This window comes from Cannabis sativa, chromosome X (genome assembly GCF_029168945.1).
Source record: "Cannabis sativa cultivar Pink pepper isolate KNU-18-1 chromosome X, ASM2916894v1, whole genome shotgun sequence".
Taxonomy (NCBI): domain Eukaryota; kingdom Viridiplantae; phylum Streptophyta; class Magnoliopsida; order Rosales; family Cannabaceae; genus Cannabis; species Cannabis sativa.
The window spans coordinates 32,880,953-32,896,498 of NC_083610.1; the positions used below are offsets into that span (position 1 = coordinate 32,880,953).

The following is a 15,546-nucleotide window of genomic DNA, read 5'->3' on the forward strand; positions in this document are numbered from 1 at the left end:
CCTGTTTGAAGATGCTATACCACATCCTGGGATGGGAATGCCTGACATCGTTAGAGATTTATGTTTTTATAGTTTAAAAGCATGCCCCTCGAGAAAGAACTGCTCGGCAGGCTTTTATTACTTAGGCACCCACTCTAACAACAACAAGATTATTGTTTGGCTTCCTAACAAAAAGGAGCTTAAGAATGATTTTTTTGGACGACTGGCCTTCATCCAATAAACACAACTACCTTCAAGATTATACGTAAGTGTTTATCATCTCAAATTTTTGGTCTCGGTCTTGAATATATGTTCGAGTTTGCATTGACTTTTCCTCCTTTGATATTCTTTCAGCTCTTTCAAAAAGACCGATCCTACTCCTACCATCCAAAGGTGCCTTGAAATTCTTGTGAAATCGCCATATGGTTTGTGTGCGGCAGATTTTCTTCTTCATGAAAAAAATTTAAAAATTTGTGGCCTTCTCGGGACTAACCAGTACATCATGGATCCCAAGTATCTAACTTGACAACGAATTCTAGTGCCCAAGGACAAAGAAGATCACGGTTTTGTTGCTCGCACCCATTATTTGAACACCCTTGCTATTCGAGAAGTCAGCGAGACCACATATAAGGCTCCCCGAGGTAAAACTTCTTATTTTTATGGATGGTCTCCTATCATCCTTAGGACTAAGCCAACGTATCTAGTTTAGTGTTGCATAGAATTTCTCCTAAAACACGTAGCAGATCAGGAGCAAGCCAGGTGGCAATGGGACCCACGTTACAAGGCACACCCCCTTAATCACTCCTGAAGTCTATTAGTTCAAAGGAGATGATAGATTAGTCATTCCTGGGAGGGTCCAGCTGGACAGCGAGTATCTCTTGTCTTTTCCTCTTCATGAGTGAAGTCTTCTCAGAGAAGGGTACGAGAGGACTGATGAAGTATAACACGTTGTTCGAGGATCAAAATGATGTATACGCATTTAATGCGACATGGAGAAGAACATTTGACACCTTACGATGACAGACGTGTTTAAGGATTTACACCCATCACTCCTTGATTTCACGAGATCCCATACATCAATCGATGACTGCATAAATGAGTCGTCAAGTCATAAATAAAGGATAAGATAAATGAGTCGTCAAGTCATAAATAAAGAATAAGAAAAATCCCACCCAATACCGATACACAGTCCAAAATTCATCATAATAATAGGCAATTATGCCCTAAAAATCTGATTTTAAAAATTGTGCAAAGTATAGTGCAAACAAACACGACAATTGTGACATTTTATCACCATTATGAGCCTATAAATACCCAAAATGATGTAAAGTAAGGGGGATGGGTCGAAAAAACTCTCTGTAATAACTACTCTCATAAATAAAGTGACTCGTGGACTAATGCTCATTAATGCCCCAACCACGTAAAAATTTTCACTTGTAACATTCATTAATTACGTCATACAACTCTAATTATTAGTTGGAAAAATAATCTCGGTGAATATTTTAGTGCTTTCATTGAGAGCTGTAGGAAGCTTACCAAAAGAGGAAGTCATAAATAACCTCGTGGCATAATGTTAAAGACAAGAAACACTTCATGTCCAGAACAACTAGATGACCCAAAGGATCCAGATGAAGAACAGGTGGCTTCTTGGGTGGATGCTGAAGGAGAAGGAGACACTAATGATCCAATATATTCAAACTAAGAAGAATATGAAAACTACGATGAATACAACTATACAGAATTAGTTGATGCCGAAGAATATGCAAAATAAGTGCCCCATTGCTTATTTTAGCCAGGCTTTGTCTTCTCGATCTCACGCCAAGTTTGTGTATGAATGAGAATTGATGGCTATTGTGCTTGCTATTCAAAAATGGCGCCCGTATCTTTTAGGGCACCGATTCATAGTCTGAACGGATTAGCGTAGCCTTAAATATTTTTTTGGAGCAAAGATTAATGGTGGATGAGCATAAAAAATGGTTAACCAAACTGTTGGGTTATGACTTTGAGATTCAATATCTTTTGAGCTGGAGAACAAGGCAGTTGATGCCCTCTCTCTCTTGGGTTCAACTTGATTCTTTGGCTGCTTTATCTATGCCTCATGTGATTTCAATTCCGGACTTACAATCATAAGTGCAAGCGGATCTGATGTTGTCCAAGGTTTTAAGTGAGCTGACAAAGGGACATGATGGGGGCAGCTATACCTTGGTTCATTTTCGAGGCCAGTTGGTATTGTCATCTAAGCCGCCTTTCATTCTGCTTCTTTTACAAGAGTACCATAGCAGCTCGGTTGGGAGACATTCCGGAGTGTTCAAAACCTTCCAATGGGTGGGTGCCGATCTGTATTGGCCAGGTATGAGGAAGGATATTCAAAAGTATATTGTTGAATGTGTGTTTTGCCAGCAAAATAAGTATGTGGCTCAGTCTCCTGCTAGTTTATTAAATCCTCTACCCATTCCAGAACAAGTTTGGGAAGATATTTCTATGGACTTCATGGAAGGGCTACCTATATCCCACGAATTTGATTCAATTATGGTGGTTGTGGACTGCTTAACTAAGTATGGCCATTTAATTCCCTCGAGACATCCTTATTCACCCACTACCGTGGCTGAGGTGTTCGTGCCTGAGGTGGTCAAACACCACGATTTCCCTCACTCAATCGTGTCAGACCGTGACAAAATCCTTTTGAGCTTGTTTTGAAAAGAGTTGTTCCGTTTGCAAGGCACTCACTTGAAGCATAGTACCGCCTATCATCCCTAATCGGATGGTCAAACAGAAGTGGTTAACCGTTACTTGGAAATATATCTCCGCTATTTTCTAGGGGTGAAGCCTACCAAGTGGGTTAAGTGGTTGGCATGGGCGAAATATTGGTACAATAATCCTACCATGTTTCAGCGACACCATTCAAAGCTAAATACAATCGAGATCCCCCGCCACTTATTTGCTTTGAACCAGCCAATACCAAAGTGTTGAAAGGGGATCAGCAACTCCAAGCTCGTGATGCCATTCTAGTTTTGCTAAAAGAAAACCTCCAACGCGTCCAACAAAAAATAAAATCAAAAGGAAAACGTGGCCTATTTAATTTTATTGACTTGGTAGTATATATTATGGCAGATTCCATTTGTTGACTTGGCCATATATATATATCATTCTTTTTAATATGCCACTTGATCCACTTTTATCTCAAAATTGAGAGCAACGTTCTTCATGAACGTTAGTGCTTTATACATATATATAGGCACTTAAGAGAACAATAAGAGATACATCGTAAAAGAGTTTTCATATATATATATATACAGTATCGCATATATACAACATATATATACATTATATATTATATATGTATAATTATTCTTGGCTGGGTATTATATTGTTTTTGCTGTTTCTGTTTTCCTGGTTCTTTCATTGTAATCAGAAGACATGTTGAATCCTGGGGGATTACTTTGTAAATCCTTAAGGACAGTGTCTTGTTTGCACGCCTCAGGTGTTATCAGTTTATTATTGTATTGTAATTATTTTTCTAACAATCTTAAGGATTTATGGATCCCAATGCTACTACTGCTGCTGCTGTTGATAACACCTTAGGTTCTCTTCCTATTGGTGGTACTCCTTCTGTCACCGCTGCCATTAATGGAGATATATCTATTGGCATTGGACCAATCAATCTTTCTGCTCCTTCTTCATCTGCTGCTGTTGTTCCGTACTCCAAGCCATTCCCTGACATTTCGAAAATAGAAATGTTTGATGGTCAATTTTCAAAAGATGGCAAGAAAGAGTCTTCTCACTCCTTGATATACATGCTGTTGCATGGGCTCTTTCTGAAGAGAAAACAAACACTAATGCTGATGCTTGGACTCATGCCAATAAGGTATGTAGACACACAATTTTGAATACACTTTCTAATGATTTGTTTGATGTCTACTGCTCTTATAAGGAATCCAAGGAGATATGGAACTCTATGATTGCAAAGTACACTGCTGAAGATGCTGGAAAACAAAAGTTCGTGGATGGCAATCTTGATCGTTGGAGGATGGAGGATAACAAAGACATGAAGGCTCAGATTAATGAGTATCACAAACTCAATGAAGATCTCAAGGCAGAGAGCATTATCCTACCAGAAATTTTTTTGACTGGATTATTAGTTAAGAGGCTTCCTGAATCGTGGAAAGAATATAAGAGTCACCTAAAGCACAAGCATAAGCAGCTGTCCCTTGCAGATATGATTACCCACATCATTATTGAAGATACTAACCGCAAGGAACTCCAAGCTACCAAAGCGAGAGAAATGGCAGCAAAGGCGAATCTCGTACAAACACAAAACAAAAATAAAAGGTATGTCAACAAACCCAATCATTCAAATAACTCTGTTTACAAGCCTAAAGCTAATAACACCACTACCTTTAAGAAAAAAGGGAGTTGTTTTGTTTGTGGAAAGCCAGGTCATCATGCACCTCAGTGTAGAAAAAGAGTGAGAAATGACAATCCTCTTAAACCAAATGCAAATTTGGTAGAAGGAGATGATATTATTGCTGCTGTCATTTCTCAAGCTTATCTTGTGGCCAATGTGAAAGGATGGGTGGTAGACTCTGGTGCTACCAGACATATTTGTGCTAACAAAGATGTCTTTTCCTCCTACAAACTAGTAGGGGATGGTGAAGAACATGTTTATCTTGGTGATTCTCGAACTGCTCAAGTTCTTGGTAAAGGAAAAGTTGTTCTTAAACTCACATCTGGCAAGACTTTGGCTCTAAATGATGTACTTCATGTTCCTAATATAAGAGCAAATTTAATTTCTGTGGCTCTATTAGGAAAGGTTGGAGTAAAGGTGTCATTTGAATCTGACAAGATTGTAATGACCAAAAATAATATATTTGTGGGGAAAGGCTACTGTAATCAGGGTCTTTTTGTATTGAATGTTTCTGATGTTATTAATAAGAATGCATCTTCTTCTGCTTACTTGGTTGATTCTATTGATTTATGACATGCTAGATTAGGACATGTTAGTGTTAGTTATATAAATAAAATGCAATCTCTTGGTCTGATTTCTGGAGTTAATAATTCTAGTCTAAATAAATGTGAAATTTGTGTTGAAGCTAAATTAACTAAGAAATCTTGTAAATCTGTTCAAAGAGAATCTGAATTGTTAAGTTTAATTCACATTGACTTGGGAGATTTAAAACAAACTATGACAAGAGGTGGTAAAAAATATTATGTGATTTTTTTAGATGACTTTTCTAGATATGCTAAGGTATATTTACTTAGAAATAAAGATGAAGCATTTAATATGTTTTTATCTTATAAAGCTGAAGTAGAAAATCAATTAAATAAAAAGATTAAGAGAGTTAGATCTGATCGTGGAGGTGAATATCTATCAATAAATGATTTGTGTGAAAAAGAAGGCATAATTCATGAAGTAACTCCTCTGTATTCTCCTGAATCCAATGGAGTTGCAGAACGGAAAAATAGAACCTTAAAAGAAATGATGAATGCAATGCTTATTAGTTCTTGTGCACCTAATAATCTTTGGGGTGAAGCTATTTTGTCTGCTTGTCATCTACAAAATAGAATCCCCTATAAGAAAACAGGTATGTCTCCTTATGAGCTATGGAAGGGATACAAGCCTAACTTAAAATATTTAAAAGTGTGGGGGTGTCTTGCAAAGGTCTTGTTACCTAATCCTAAGAAAAGAAAATTAGGCTCTAAAACTTTTGATTGCATGCTCATTGGTTATGCTAATCATAGCGTTGCTTATAGATTCCTTGTTGTGAAAAGTGATGTGCTTGATTGTAATACTATTATTGAAACAAAGAATGCTGAATTTTTTGAAAATATTTTTCCTTTGAAAAATGAGTCAATTTCTCATGTGCCTGCTGGAAATAATTTTGAAAATTCTTCTGAAGAGCTTAGAAAGAGTAAAAGGCAAAGGAAAGAAACTTCTTTTGGAAATGATTTTTATACATATCTTATTGAAAGTGATCCTTTAACCTTTCTTGAAGCTATTTCTTCATCTGATTCATCATTTTGGAATGCAGCAATTAATACTGAAATTGATTCCCTTATTAAAAATAAAACTTGGATTTTGGTTGGCTTACCTCCTGGAGTTAAACCTATTGGTTGTAAGTGGATTTTCAGGAAAAAATATAATCCAGATGGGTCTATTGATAAATTTAAAGCTAGATTGGTTGCAAAAGGTTTTACTCAAAAAGAAAATGTTGATTATTTTGACACTTTTGCTCCTGTTGCTAGAATTGCTTCAATTCGAGTTTTAATTGCTTTAGCTTCTATCCATAAACTTTTGATTCATCAAATGGATGTTAAAACTGCTTTCTTGAATGGTGATTTAGAAGAAGAAATTTATATGGTACAACCTGAAGGATGTGTTGTTTATGGTGAAGAGAATAAAATGTGCAAATTGTTAAAATCTCTTTATGGCCTAAAACAAGCTCCTAAACAATGGTATGAGAAGTTGGATCATGTGTTAATATGTGATGCATTTTCTTCTTTAGAGGTTGATAAATGCATATATACTAAAGTTGTTGATAACGAGTGTGTAATAATTAGCCTTTATGTGGATGATATGCTTATTTTTGGTACTAATATTGACATTATACTTAATACCAAAGCTTTTCTTGCTTCCAAATTTGATATGAAAGATATGGGTGAAGCAAGTGTGATATTGGGTGTCAAAATCATAAGGAAAGGTGATAGTATAATGCTATCACAAGAGCATTACGTTGAGAAACTTCTTAAGAAGTTTGGACATTTTGATGTCACACCTGTGAGTACCCCTTATGATGCTAATACTCAATTAAAGAAAAACTTGGGAGAGCCTATTGCTCAATCTGAATATGCACAAATTATTGGGAGTTTGATGCATTTAATGAATTTCTCTCGACCTGACATAGTTTATGCAGTATGCAGATTGAGTAGATATACACACAATCCCAATCGTGATCATTGGGCTGCAATAGTCAGACTGATGAAATATTTAAGAGGAACCATGAATTATGGTATCCTGTATAGTGGATTTCCCGCTGTATTAGAAGGCTACAGTGATGCTAACTGGATCTCAGATTCAGATGAGATAAAATCCACTAGTGGTTACATATTCACTCTAGGTGGAGGTGCAGTTTCTTGGAAATCAACCAAACAAACTATTATTGCAAAATCTACTATGGAGTCTGAATTTGTAGCTCTAGAGTCGGCTGGAAATGAAGCTGAGTGGTTGAGAAACTTCTTAGCCAATATTCCATTGGATATAAAACCAACACCTTCTGTGTCTTTGCACTGCGATTGCCAAGCAGCAATTGCTATTGCAAAGAATAAAACCTTCAATGGTAAGAATAGACATATTCGTCTAAGTCATGAAGTAATCAAGCAGCTGCTAAAAGATGGATCTATATCCATTGATTATGTGAAGTCAGAAGTGAATTTCGCCGATCCTCTGACTAAACCATTGGGTAGAAAATTAATTAATGAAACATCGAAGGAAATGGGACTTAAGCCTATTTAAGATATTAGCAGTGATAGTAACCCAACCTTTTCTATTGGAGATCCCATGAATAAGGTTCATATGGGTAACAACAAGTTGTTTGCTAATACTGCTAGCACTAATTTTGTCCCTTCCTATGTGTGAGAAGTGCTAGACTGCATAATTGTGAGGATGAGCTATTGTGCTCTTAATGAATTTCATATCCATTATGGGTGGTGTATTAAATGCAGTATATACTTGATGAAATCACCTATATGAGTGTGGAGTGGGGCCGCTCCTATGAAATTGTGGCATAATTTCTAAAGCACTCATAAATAACCAGGCACGCGCAAGGCCTATTTGCGCAACCCCGCGTCAAACAGCAAAAATTGTGAGGGTGTAATGTGACTGATAAGATTATAATTTATACCAAAGAGTATTGGTTCATAGAAGCTACAAGTTTCACCAATATTCTATTTATTATGTCTTATCTTTCTAGAACTGGTTCATAGTCCAAAAGACACCAGATTCAAAGCATCTTACACTCATATATATATATATATATTTACCCAGCAAAATTTATTTATTTTATTAAAATTCCTTTTGAAATATGTGGGGGATTGTTGTAAATTATATAACTAATTATAAATATATTTCAAAAGGAAAACGTGGCCTATTTAGTTTTATTGACTTGGTAGTATATATTATGGCAGATTCTATTTGTTGACTTGGCCATATATATATATATCATTCATTTTAATATGCCACTTGATCCACTTTTATCTCAAAATTGAGAGCAATGTTCTTTATGAACGTTAGTGCTTTATACATATATATATATATAGGCACTTAAGAGAACAATAAGAGATACATCGTAAAAGAGTTTTCATATATATACAGTATTGCATATATACAACATATATATACATTATATATTATATATATATATAATTATTCTTGGCTGGGTATTATATTGTTTTTGCTATTTCTGTTTTCCTGGTTCTTTCATTGTAATCAGAAGACCTGTTGAATCCTGGGAGTTTACTTTGTAAATCCTTAAAGACAGTATCTTGTTTGCACGCCTCAGGTGTTATTAGTTTATTATTGTATTGTAATTATTTTTCTAACACAATATATTTGGCATGTTGCCACCTTCTTATGGTCACATCAACATGGATACTTCAACATTATGATTTGTCCTCCAAGAGCGATGATTCCTGCAAAATGTGTTGTTGTGTATGATGGGCACCACAAAGGGACCAACCAAACATTCCCTAGACATCGCCAAAGGTTAATGGAGTGTTTGTTATGGGGTTTAAGATTCTAAGACGAGTTTAAGATCTTGGGAATGGGAATGTAAAGCAAACCTAAGTTTGGATCATATTAGTGGAAGGATTATGATTAAGTCCTATTTTTAAGTATAATTTTGGTGTAATCTCAAACGCTTTAAATACTTGAGTTTGATATTCCCTTAATCTTAACTCTCTCAACTAAAACCCACCAAATGAAGTTCTTACACCAAACACCCCATAAGGGTCTACTTGGTGACCTTGAGCTATGAGAGTGGCTTTCATGGCATTTACTATTTTTTTGGGCCTAAACAGTATTTCATTATGCGGCCATCTCCAGCTTTTGGGCAGCCACTTGATTTCAAAGGGTTAACATCACATGTGCTCCTATCTCTATCCTCCTTGCAGGCTGTGGTTGGTCATCTTCTTGCTCAACATGACAAGCTTAAATATTTTAACATCAATATTACCTTCAAACTAGATTAAGTTTGAAAATTTTCCTAAGCTTTCATAGAAGATTGACCTAATGATATAATTTTGGTATAATCCTCACCATAACCATTAAATAGTTCATGCAATGAATAATTACTTTAATTGGACAATTTATCATAATTAATTGACGAGTTAAGTTCAAATTTTACCTTTGATGTAATAGTTCACCAATTTTTGAGCAAGAAGAAACATGTGATTGAGTCACCTTCTGCAAAGCAAAGAGAGGCATGATACCAACACAAGTAATACATAAAATCTTCACTAAGAGTTTAGTGATCTCCTTACCCATTGAAGTTCTGATGAATCAGGTAAGCAATCAGATCTATCAACTTGTAAGAGAAGAAACATAAATGCAAAAATCGTAAATAACAAAGAAGATTTTTTACACGGTTCAATTGAACGTAAGCCAATGCCGAAAGAACTTTATTTGTAAGATTTTCAACACTGAAATTCACTTGATTTATGCAAAGAAAGACTTATTGAGCCAAAAGAATTTTTAATTCTCCTTAAGTGAAACACGGTTAGAGTACCATTTAAATGTATAGGCATATATCTTATTGCCATTTTCTTTTACACATTAATAGATAACATGAAATATATTGGTAGTTAAAAGTACATAGCAGCAGCAGAAACTTCAGTAGTTATAGTTGTTGGTGATGGAATTTTAATTTCTAAAAGGAACCATTATTTACACATCACTAATGGGCCGGAGAATATAAATATAGTTTTAAGTATCAGCTGCAGCAGCTGGTTGGGAATTTTGTGCACATGAACGTAATATCAGCGAAATCAAGCTATCAAAACCACAAGGAGCATTTTTAAAATGTCTTTTTTATCAAAGACATAGCACTATGGGGTATGAGGGGTGCCCAAAAGAAAAATTAGAAAAATGAAACAATTGCATGTAATGTAACATAATGAAACCTAAACACAGAATAGCATTGATATGAAAATCAAAACCCAAAATAAATACACATCGATAAATGACAGGACAGGACTCCTACCAAACTCTGTCATTGTTGAGGACGAAAAATAAGATAAAAAGGGAAAACAGAGTAATGAAATAGAAGAGCGATACAATGTACTCAAATATACAGCATCTATTTTACATATTCAATTCCTAGCATAAGAATATAACAAGTCCAGGATAATAAAAAGATTCCCCTTAAGAAGACTCATAACACTGACTTTCCTAGTTCATTCTTTAAAATGAACATCGGAATCAAACTGAGGGAAAGTTTTAGGAATGAGATTCACACAAGATATAAAGTGCACACCTAGCAGGGACGGCATCTATAGAAAACAAACGTAAAAGTAGCATGAATAGTGGACAACTAGTTTGATTTCTAAAGCACTAAGCACAACTTTTTAGAGGAATGTTCACTTGTTAAACAAAGATAGGATTAGGTTAGGTTAGGATGCAATCATGCAAAAATACCTTCAATTACAACCCAGAATAGCATCTGTTAATGTAAAAGCTTCCTTCAATGTAAGTTGTTAGGAAATTGTTCTCCTATAATTGATGTATGTTGACTAGGATATACATGGCTAAGTATGTGGAAAGGTCTCATGTTATACAAAATTAGAAAGGGATTCCAGGCTTTTCCTTATTCTTTTCTTTTTTCTGTGCCACAAAAGACGAGAGTAAATACATATATCAAACTACACAACACTGTTGTTTTTTAAAATCATTTGTTGGAACTTCAAATATCGAGTTCCAACAAATAATATCCATTCTAAGGACCTTGTGCAAGGGAAGAAAAAACAAAGATCAGATAGTGATATTAATATGGCAGCCACCATTAAATTTAATAAGAAACATGATCGTGTATATTGATATCTGTGTACATAAAACGATTCCTTGTATTGTACCGGTATACCCTTCAACATAGTCTAAGTATGGATATGCCAACTCAGACCATTGACTTTAAAATGAACGCTAAAAGAATGAACTTGGTGCCACAATTTTGTAGCATGGAGAATCCAAGGAAGAAACAAATTTTGCTATTCAGTTTACTGTAGCCCTTTCTATCTAAATCCTAGTTCTAACGTAGTAGGAGGACATTACATTGGTTAATATTGATTGGCTATACTAAGATGGACGTATTTAAATCTCAAATCAACCTCATTCTGAGCCACAAATCTCCCTAATTGCAGATAATAGAACCTTCTCTCCAGCAACCAACCGGAACTGCTTGATGAAAATGTCTTTTGAAATTTTTCCATCCTGTAATAAGGCACAAACAAGGGCGAAAAAATATTTCGATTCTAAGTTTGATATTTCTATGCTATTTCCAGATCAAACATTTACATATCAAAGATAATGAATCAACACGTTGACCAAACTGGAAGGCTGTTACCTTTAGTGAATTGTACAAAGTTATACATTCCTGAACTTTCACCGGAGGAAGGGAACACTTTATCTTACTAAACAGTTCAGCAAATGTGTACTTAGTTAGTGCAAACCCTCCCAGATCAGCTGAGAGATAAGAACAGAAAACAGGTTTCAGTAGACAGTAATTAAGGCAACAATGTATACGAAAATAAACAAGGGGGCTTATCATACCTTGTTTGTTTGCAGAAGATTTGAAGCTCACAACACAATCCGGAAGAATGTGCCTGCTAATATTGGTGGACCATACGACATACCAGTTGGGATTCGTGGGATCATCAGCCCCAGTATCGAACTCTGAACTAGATGGATAATATTGTTGGGAACTTGCCTCAACTTTTTCAACGTTACCCAATATAACTCGGCAAAGTATCATATGTTTTTCGCCATTATCGTCCGCCTTCGATTGCATAGCACTGAACCACCACTCACAACCGTCAGAATTACATTGATAATATAACAAAGTATGCAATAAAAGCAAAAACAAACTGAAAAGGAACAACGTAATCACCTTCTAAAAGGATTGGCCAAGGGGGAGAGACGGACACCGGCCGCGTTAGCATCGGAGCCAGAAAGCTTTCCAGCCACACTAAACCCATGTGCCAAAACGCCTGCAATGGCTTGTGCTGATCCCCCAAACCAGGCATAAACCATATTCGATGTCCCCCGAGCAGCCTTAGTAATTTCAATTTGCTTTGAAAAAATTTCGCGATGAGCTTTCTCCAATGGCCGCATGCGCGAGCACTGATGAATCGTGGCGATGATAGCACCGGGATGAATCTTCCTAATCCCACGCAGAAATATGCTCCTGACAATCGTATAAGCGTTCTCTTCTTCTCTCAGCAATTTCGTGTTCGGCCATCGAGGATTTTCCAGCTTGGAATCCTTAATACAATGCCGTTTTGGCATTACTCCATGCCTATACGAAGAACTCACTTCCTTATCCTCCTCCTCCTGATGTTCCACCATCTTCTCTTCTTCTCTCATCCTTTTACCCAATTTCGGCTCCAAACTCCCTTTGACTTCGATCTCAATTTCTACATTCGCATTCTCTACATCGTAGATCTCAAATTCATCTCCGATAAATTGTTTAGGGAAGAAACACTTACCTTGCTCATCAATCCAAGCAATCGATCTCTGATTCCCAGCCCCCAAATGAATCTGCAACATACCGAGAAAATCAAAATGGTAATTTGACCCTTCAATCACCATATCAATCGCCGAAGTCCGGTCTAGAAAGCACGAACAAAGAGAAGCCACAATTTCTCTAGAAAAATCAATCCACATCCCAACCTTGTAGAACATAAATCGAACAGGAGCTCCACTGAGCTTGAAATTAGCATGGTTCTGAAGCAGTAACCGAGCTGAGAAAGAATCAATCGTTCGATTATAAAGCTTTACATTCCTTGGCGGCGATGATGACGATGATGATGATGACGATGATGATGATGATGATGATGAAGAGCTCTTGGGAGCACGAAATTTGATAGATTTGATGGCTTTGGAAGCTACAAAATTTGGGCTTGCAGTATATGAAGCCATTGATATATGGATTCTACAGTTCAAAGTCAAATGCAGCCGAGGGAAGCTTAAATGAACTGAGAGAATCAAAATATTCGAATGCTCGTGAAGTCGGCTTTATGGAGTTCATGGAGATACCCATCGTAGAACCGAAATTACTTATATAGCCCTATACTCTTTCGGCTAAATCAACGTCGGCAAGTAAATCTGTATAGGGGTATGTTAGTCATTTCAGATGTTACCTTTTTCTGTACAAAATTTTTGGGTCAACGGCGATTAGGTATCCTCCGGCGGTGTGGTGTTAGTGACTTGTGGGCTAAGTTAGCTAACTCAATTACGAGTTATGTAATGGAATAGAATCATCTTTTTTCTTCGGGCCAAAGAAATGTGTTTTTTTTATTAAAGGCCTAAAGAAATGTTGTGAATAAATATATTTTCTTTTATATTATTGACTTTCTTGTTCATAAAAAAATAATTAAATAAAAGTAAAAGTCTTTGTTTTCTTTTTTTGGAAAAGGAATAAAAGTCTTTGTTTAATGATAAATGATTTTATTTTTCGTGTGGGTTTGATTATTTATTAGATTTAGACGTTTTCTTGCTCAAGAAGAATATGTTAAAGAAAGAATTGTATAGTTCATGCTTTATCTTTTCTAGACGAGTATTTGTTTGAAACCATGTTGATTAAGATTGGAAAATTGCTAAAATATATTACTATCACTTAGTATTTTTTTCGGTGTCATATTATTATTAGTGTAAAAAAATATTGGTCCCATGTAACTTAAGAAGATAATTATTAGATAATATCCCTAACCAATCGTGGAGCTCTACCTATAGAAGGTATTAGACATCACTAGTGCCCAATAACAATGCTCTTAAGATTGCTTATTCAGAAATCGAAAGACATAGAAAGAGAGGACCCCACAAATATTGAAACTTACCAAGTGTTTTTTATTTTTTTTATTTTTAACAATGAACAAAATTTCATTGAAAAAAAATCAGCATTGAGTACATCATAAAAAAGAGATGGAAAATCCTCCATCCAAATTAGCTCACCATTCACCTTAAGTGTGTGCAGAACTAATTTATGTGTAGCCATATTGGTCGAATGATTTGTATGAATAAAGGACGCCTTAGAAAAATTAAACAGTATACTAAAAGGGAAATTTTATAATTTGCCCTTAATAAAATACCCCATATCAAAATTTATACCCTCCACTAATTTGTACAAATTAATTCTATTGATTACATGAACTTCCCATTTTACCATTTTTTTTTAAAAAAAAATAAAATTGTTAAAAACTGAAAACAACTTCCCTCTCTCTTCCCTCTCTCTCGTGCACCACTCTCTCTCTAGAAAAAACTGAAAAAACTTCCCAAAAACTTCCCTCTTTCTCGTCCCACTCTCTCGTCCCTCTCTCTCGTCCCTCTCTCTCTCTTCCGTGTTGAATGGTTGTTTCTCGGTGGGCGTTGGTGGAAAACCGGAGCACACCCCAATATCACTCAAGAATCTTACACCATTATAATGAGTAAGTTGTGTTTTAAGCATTTTGTTAGACCTTATGTAGTTTGCTTTCGTTATATGTGTCGTATTTGTTGGAACTTGTGTTTTTTGGTCTGAAATGGTTGAGATCTGGTAGATCTGGTTTTCTGTCAAAATCTGGGTTTTCTAGATGTTATCGATGCTTTATCGATAGAATATCGATGCTATGTCGATAGTCTGCCAAGAAAGGTCAGTGATGACCATTATCGACATGTTGTCGATAGCATGTCAATGAAAAAACAAATTAACATGCATAAGTTATTTGAGAAGCTGTCGACATTTTGTCAATAGTATGTCGACATTAAGTCGACCAATAATGTCAACGATATATCGATGCAATGTCGATGTATTGTCGATTTTGAACTCAAAAATTGAAAAAAAACCATAAAACATAAAATAACATCAAAGTTCATTCAAACATAAAATAACACAAAACATAAAACATAAAATAACATTAAAATAAAACATAAAAGTTCATAAAAAAAAACAAACATTAAATAAAACTCACCACAAACCATAAACTAATAAATTAAAATTGTTTGGCTTGTGGGTGAGACTTGCAATACTTGCATAAAGATCCACGCTTACCATTAAAGATGCCTAATTTGTAACGACGACATCCTTCGGGGAACCCTAGTGATGGAGCCGGCCATACACCAGTTTTGCTAAATTGTGCTTCAAGTTGTATCAACCTTAACTCGTTCAGATTTCGTTTCAAAAGCTCTATCGGCGTCTAGAACTTTCTGCATTTGAGGAGTAATTATGCCATCATCCTCCTGCTTGAGCTCTTAAGAATAAGAGAAATTTACCTTTAATTTTTATTTGTTAGAGAGAAGTAGAAGACAAGAGCACTTATGAATTAGAA

At 35.6% G+C, this 15,546-nt stretch overlaps 1 protein-coding gene across 2 annotated transcripts; it reads right to left on the reverse strand.

Moving 5' to 3' along the window:
* Positions 1-11,007: 11,007 nt before the first annotated feature.
* Positions 11,008-13,545, reverse strand: LOC115712046 (probable inactive poly [ADP-ribose] polymerase SRO3). Of its 2 annotated transcripts, XM_030640269.2 has the most exons (5): positions 12,914-13,375; positions 12,132-12,781; positions 11,795-12,036; positions 11,589-11,707; positions 11,008-11,455 (listed from the first exon to the last, which is right to left on the reverse strand). In XM_030640269.2, the coding sequence occupies exons 1-5, from the start codon at positions 13,160-13,162 to the stop codon at positions 11,354-11,356; spliced, it is 1,362 nt and encodes a 453-aa protein (XP_030496129.2). In that variant the 5' UTR covers positions 13,163-13,375; the 3' UTR covers positions 11,008-11,353. The 2 variants fall into 2 exon arrangements, with proteins under 2 accessions (XP_030496129.2, XP_030496118.2); XM_030640258.2 differs by having other exon boundaries at positions 12,132-13,545.
* Between the last annotated feature and the right edge of the window lie 2,001 nt (positions 13,546-15,546).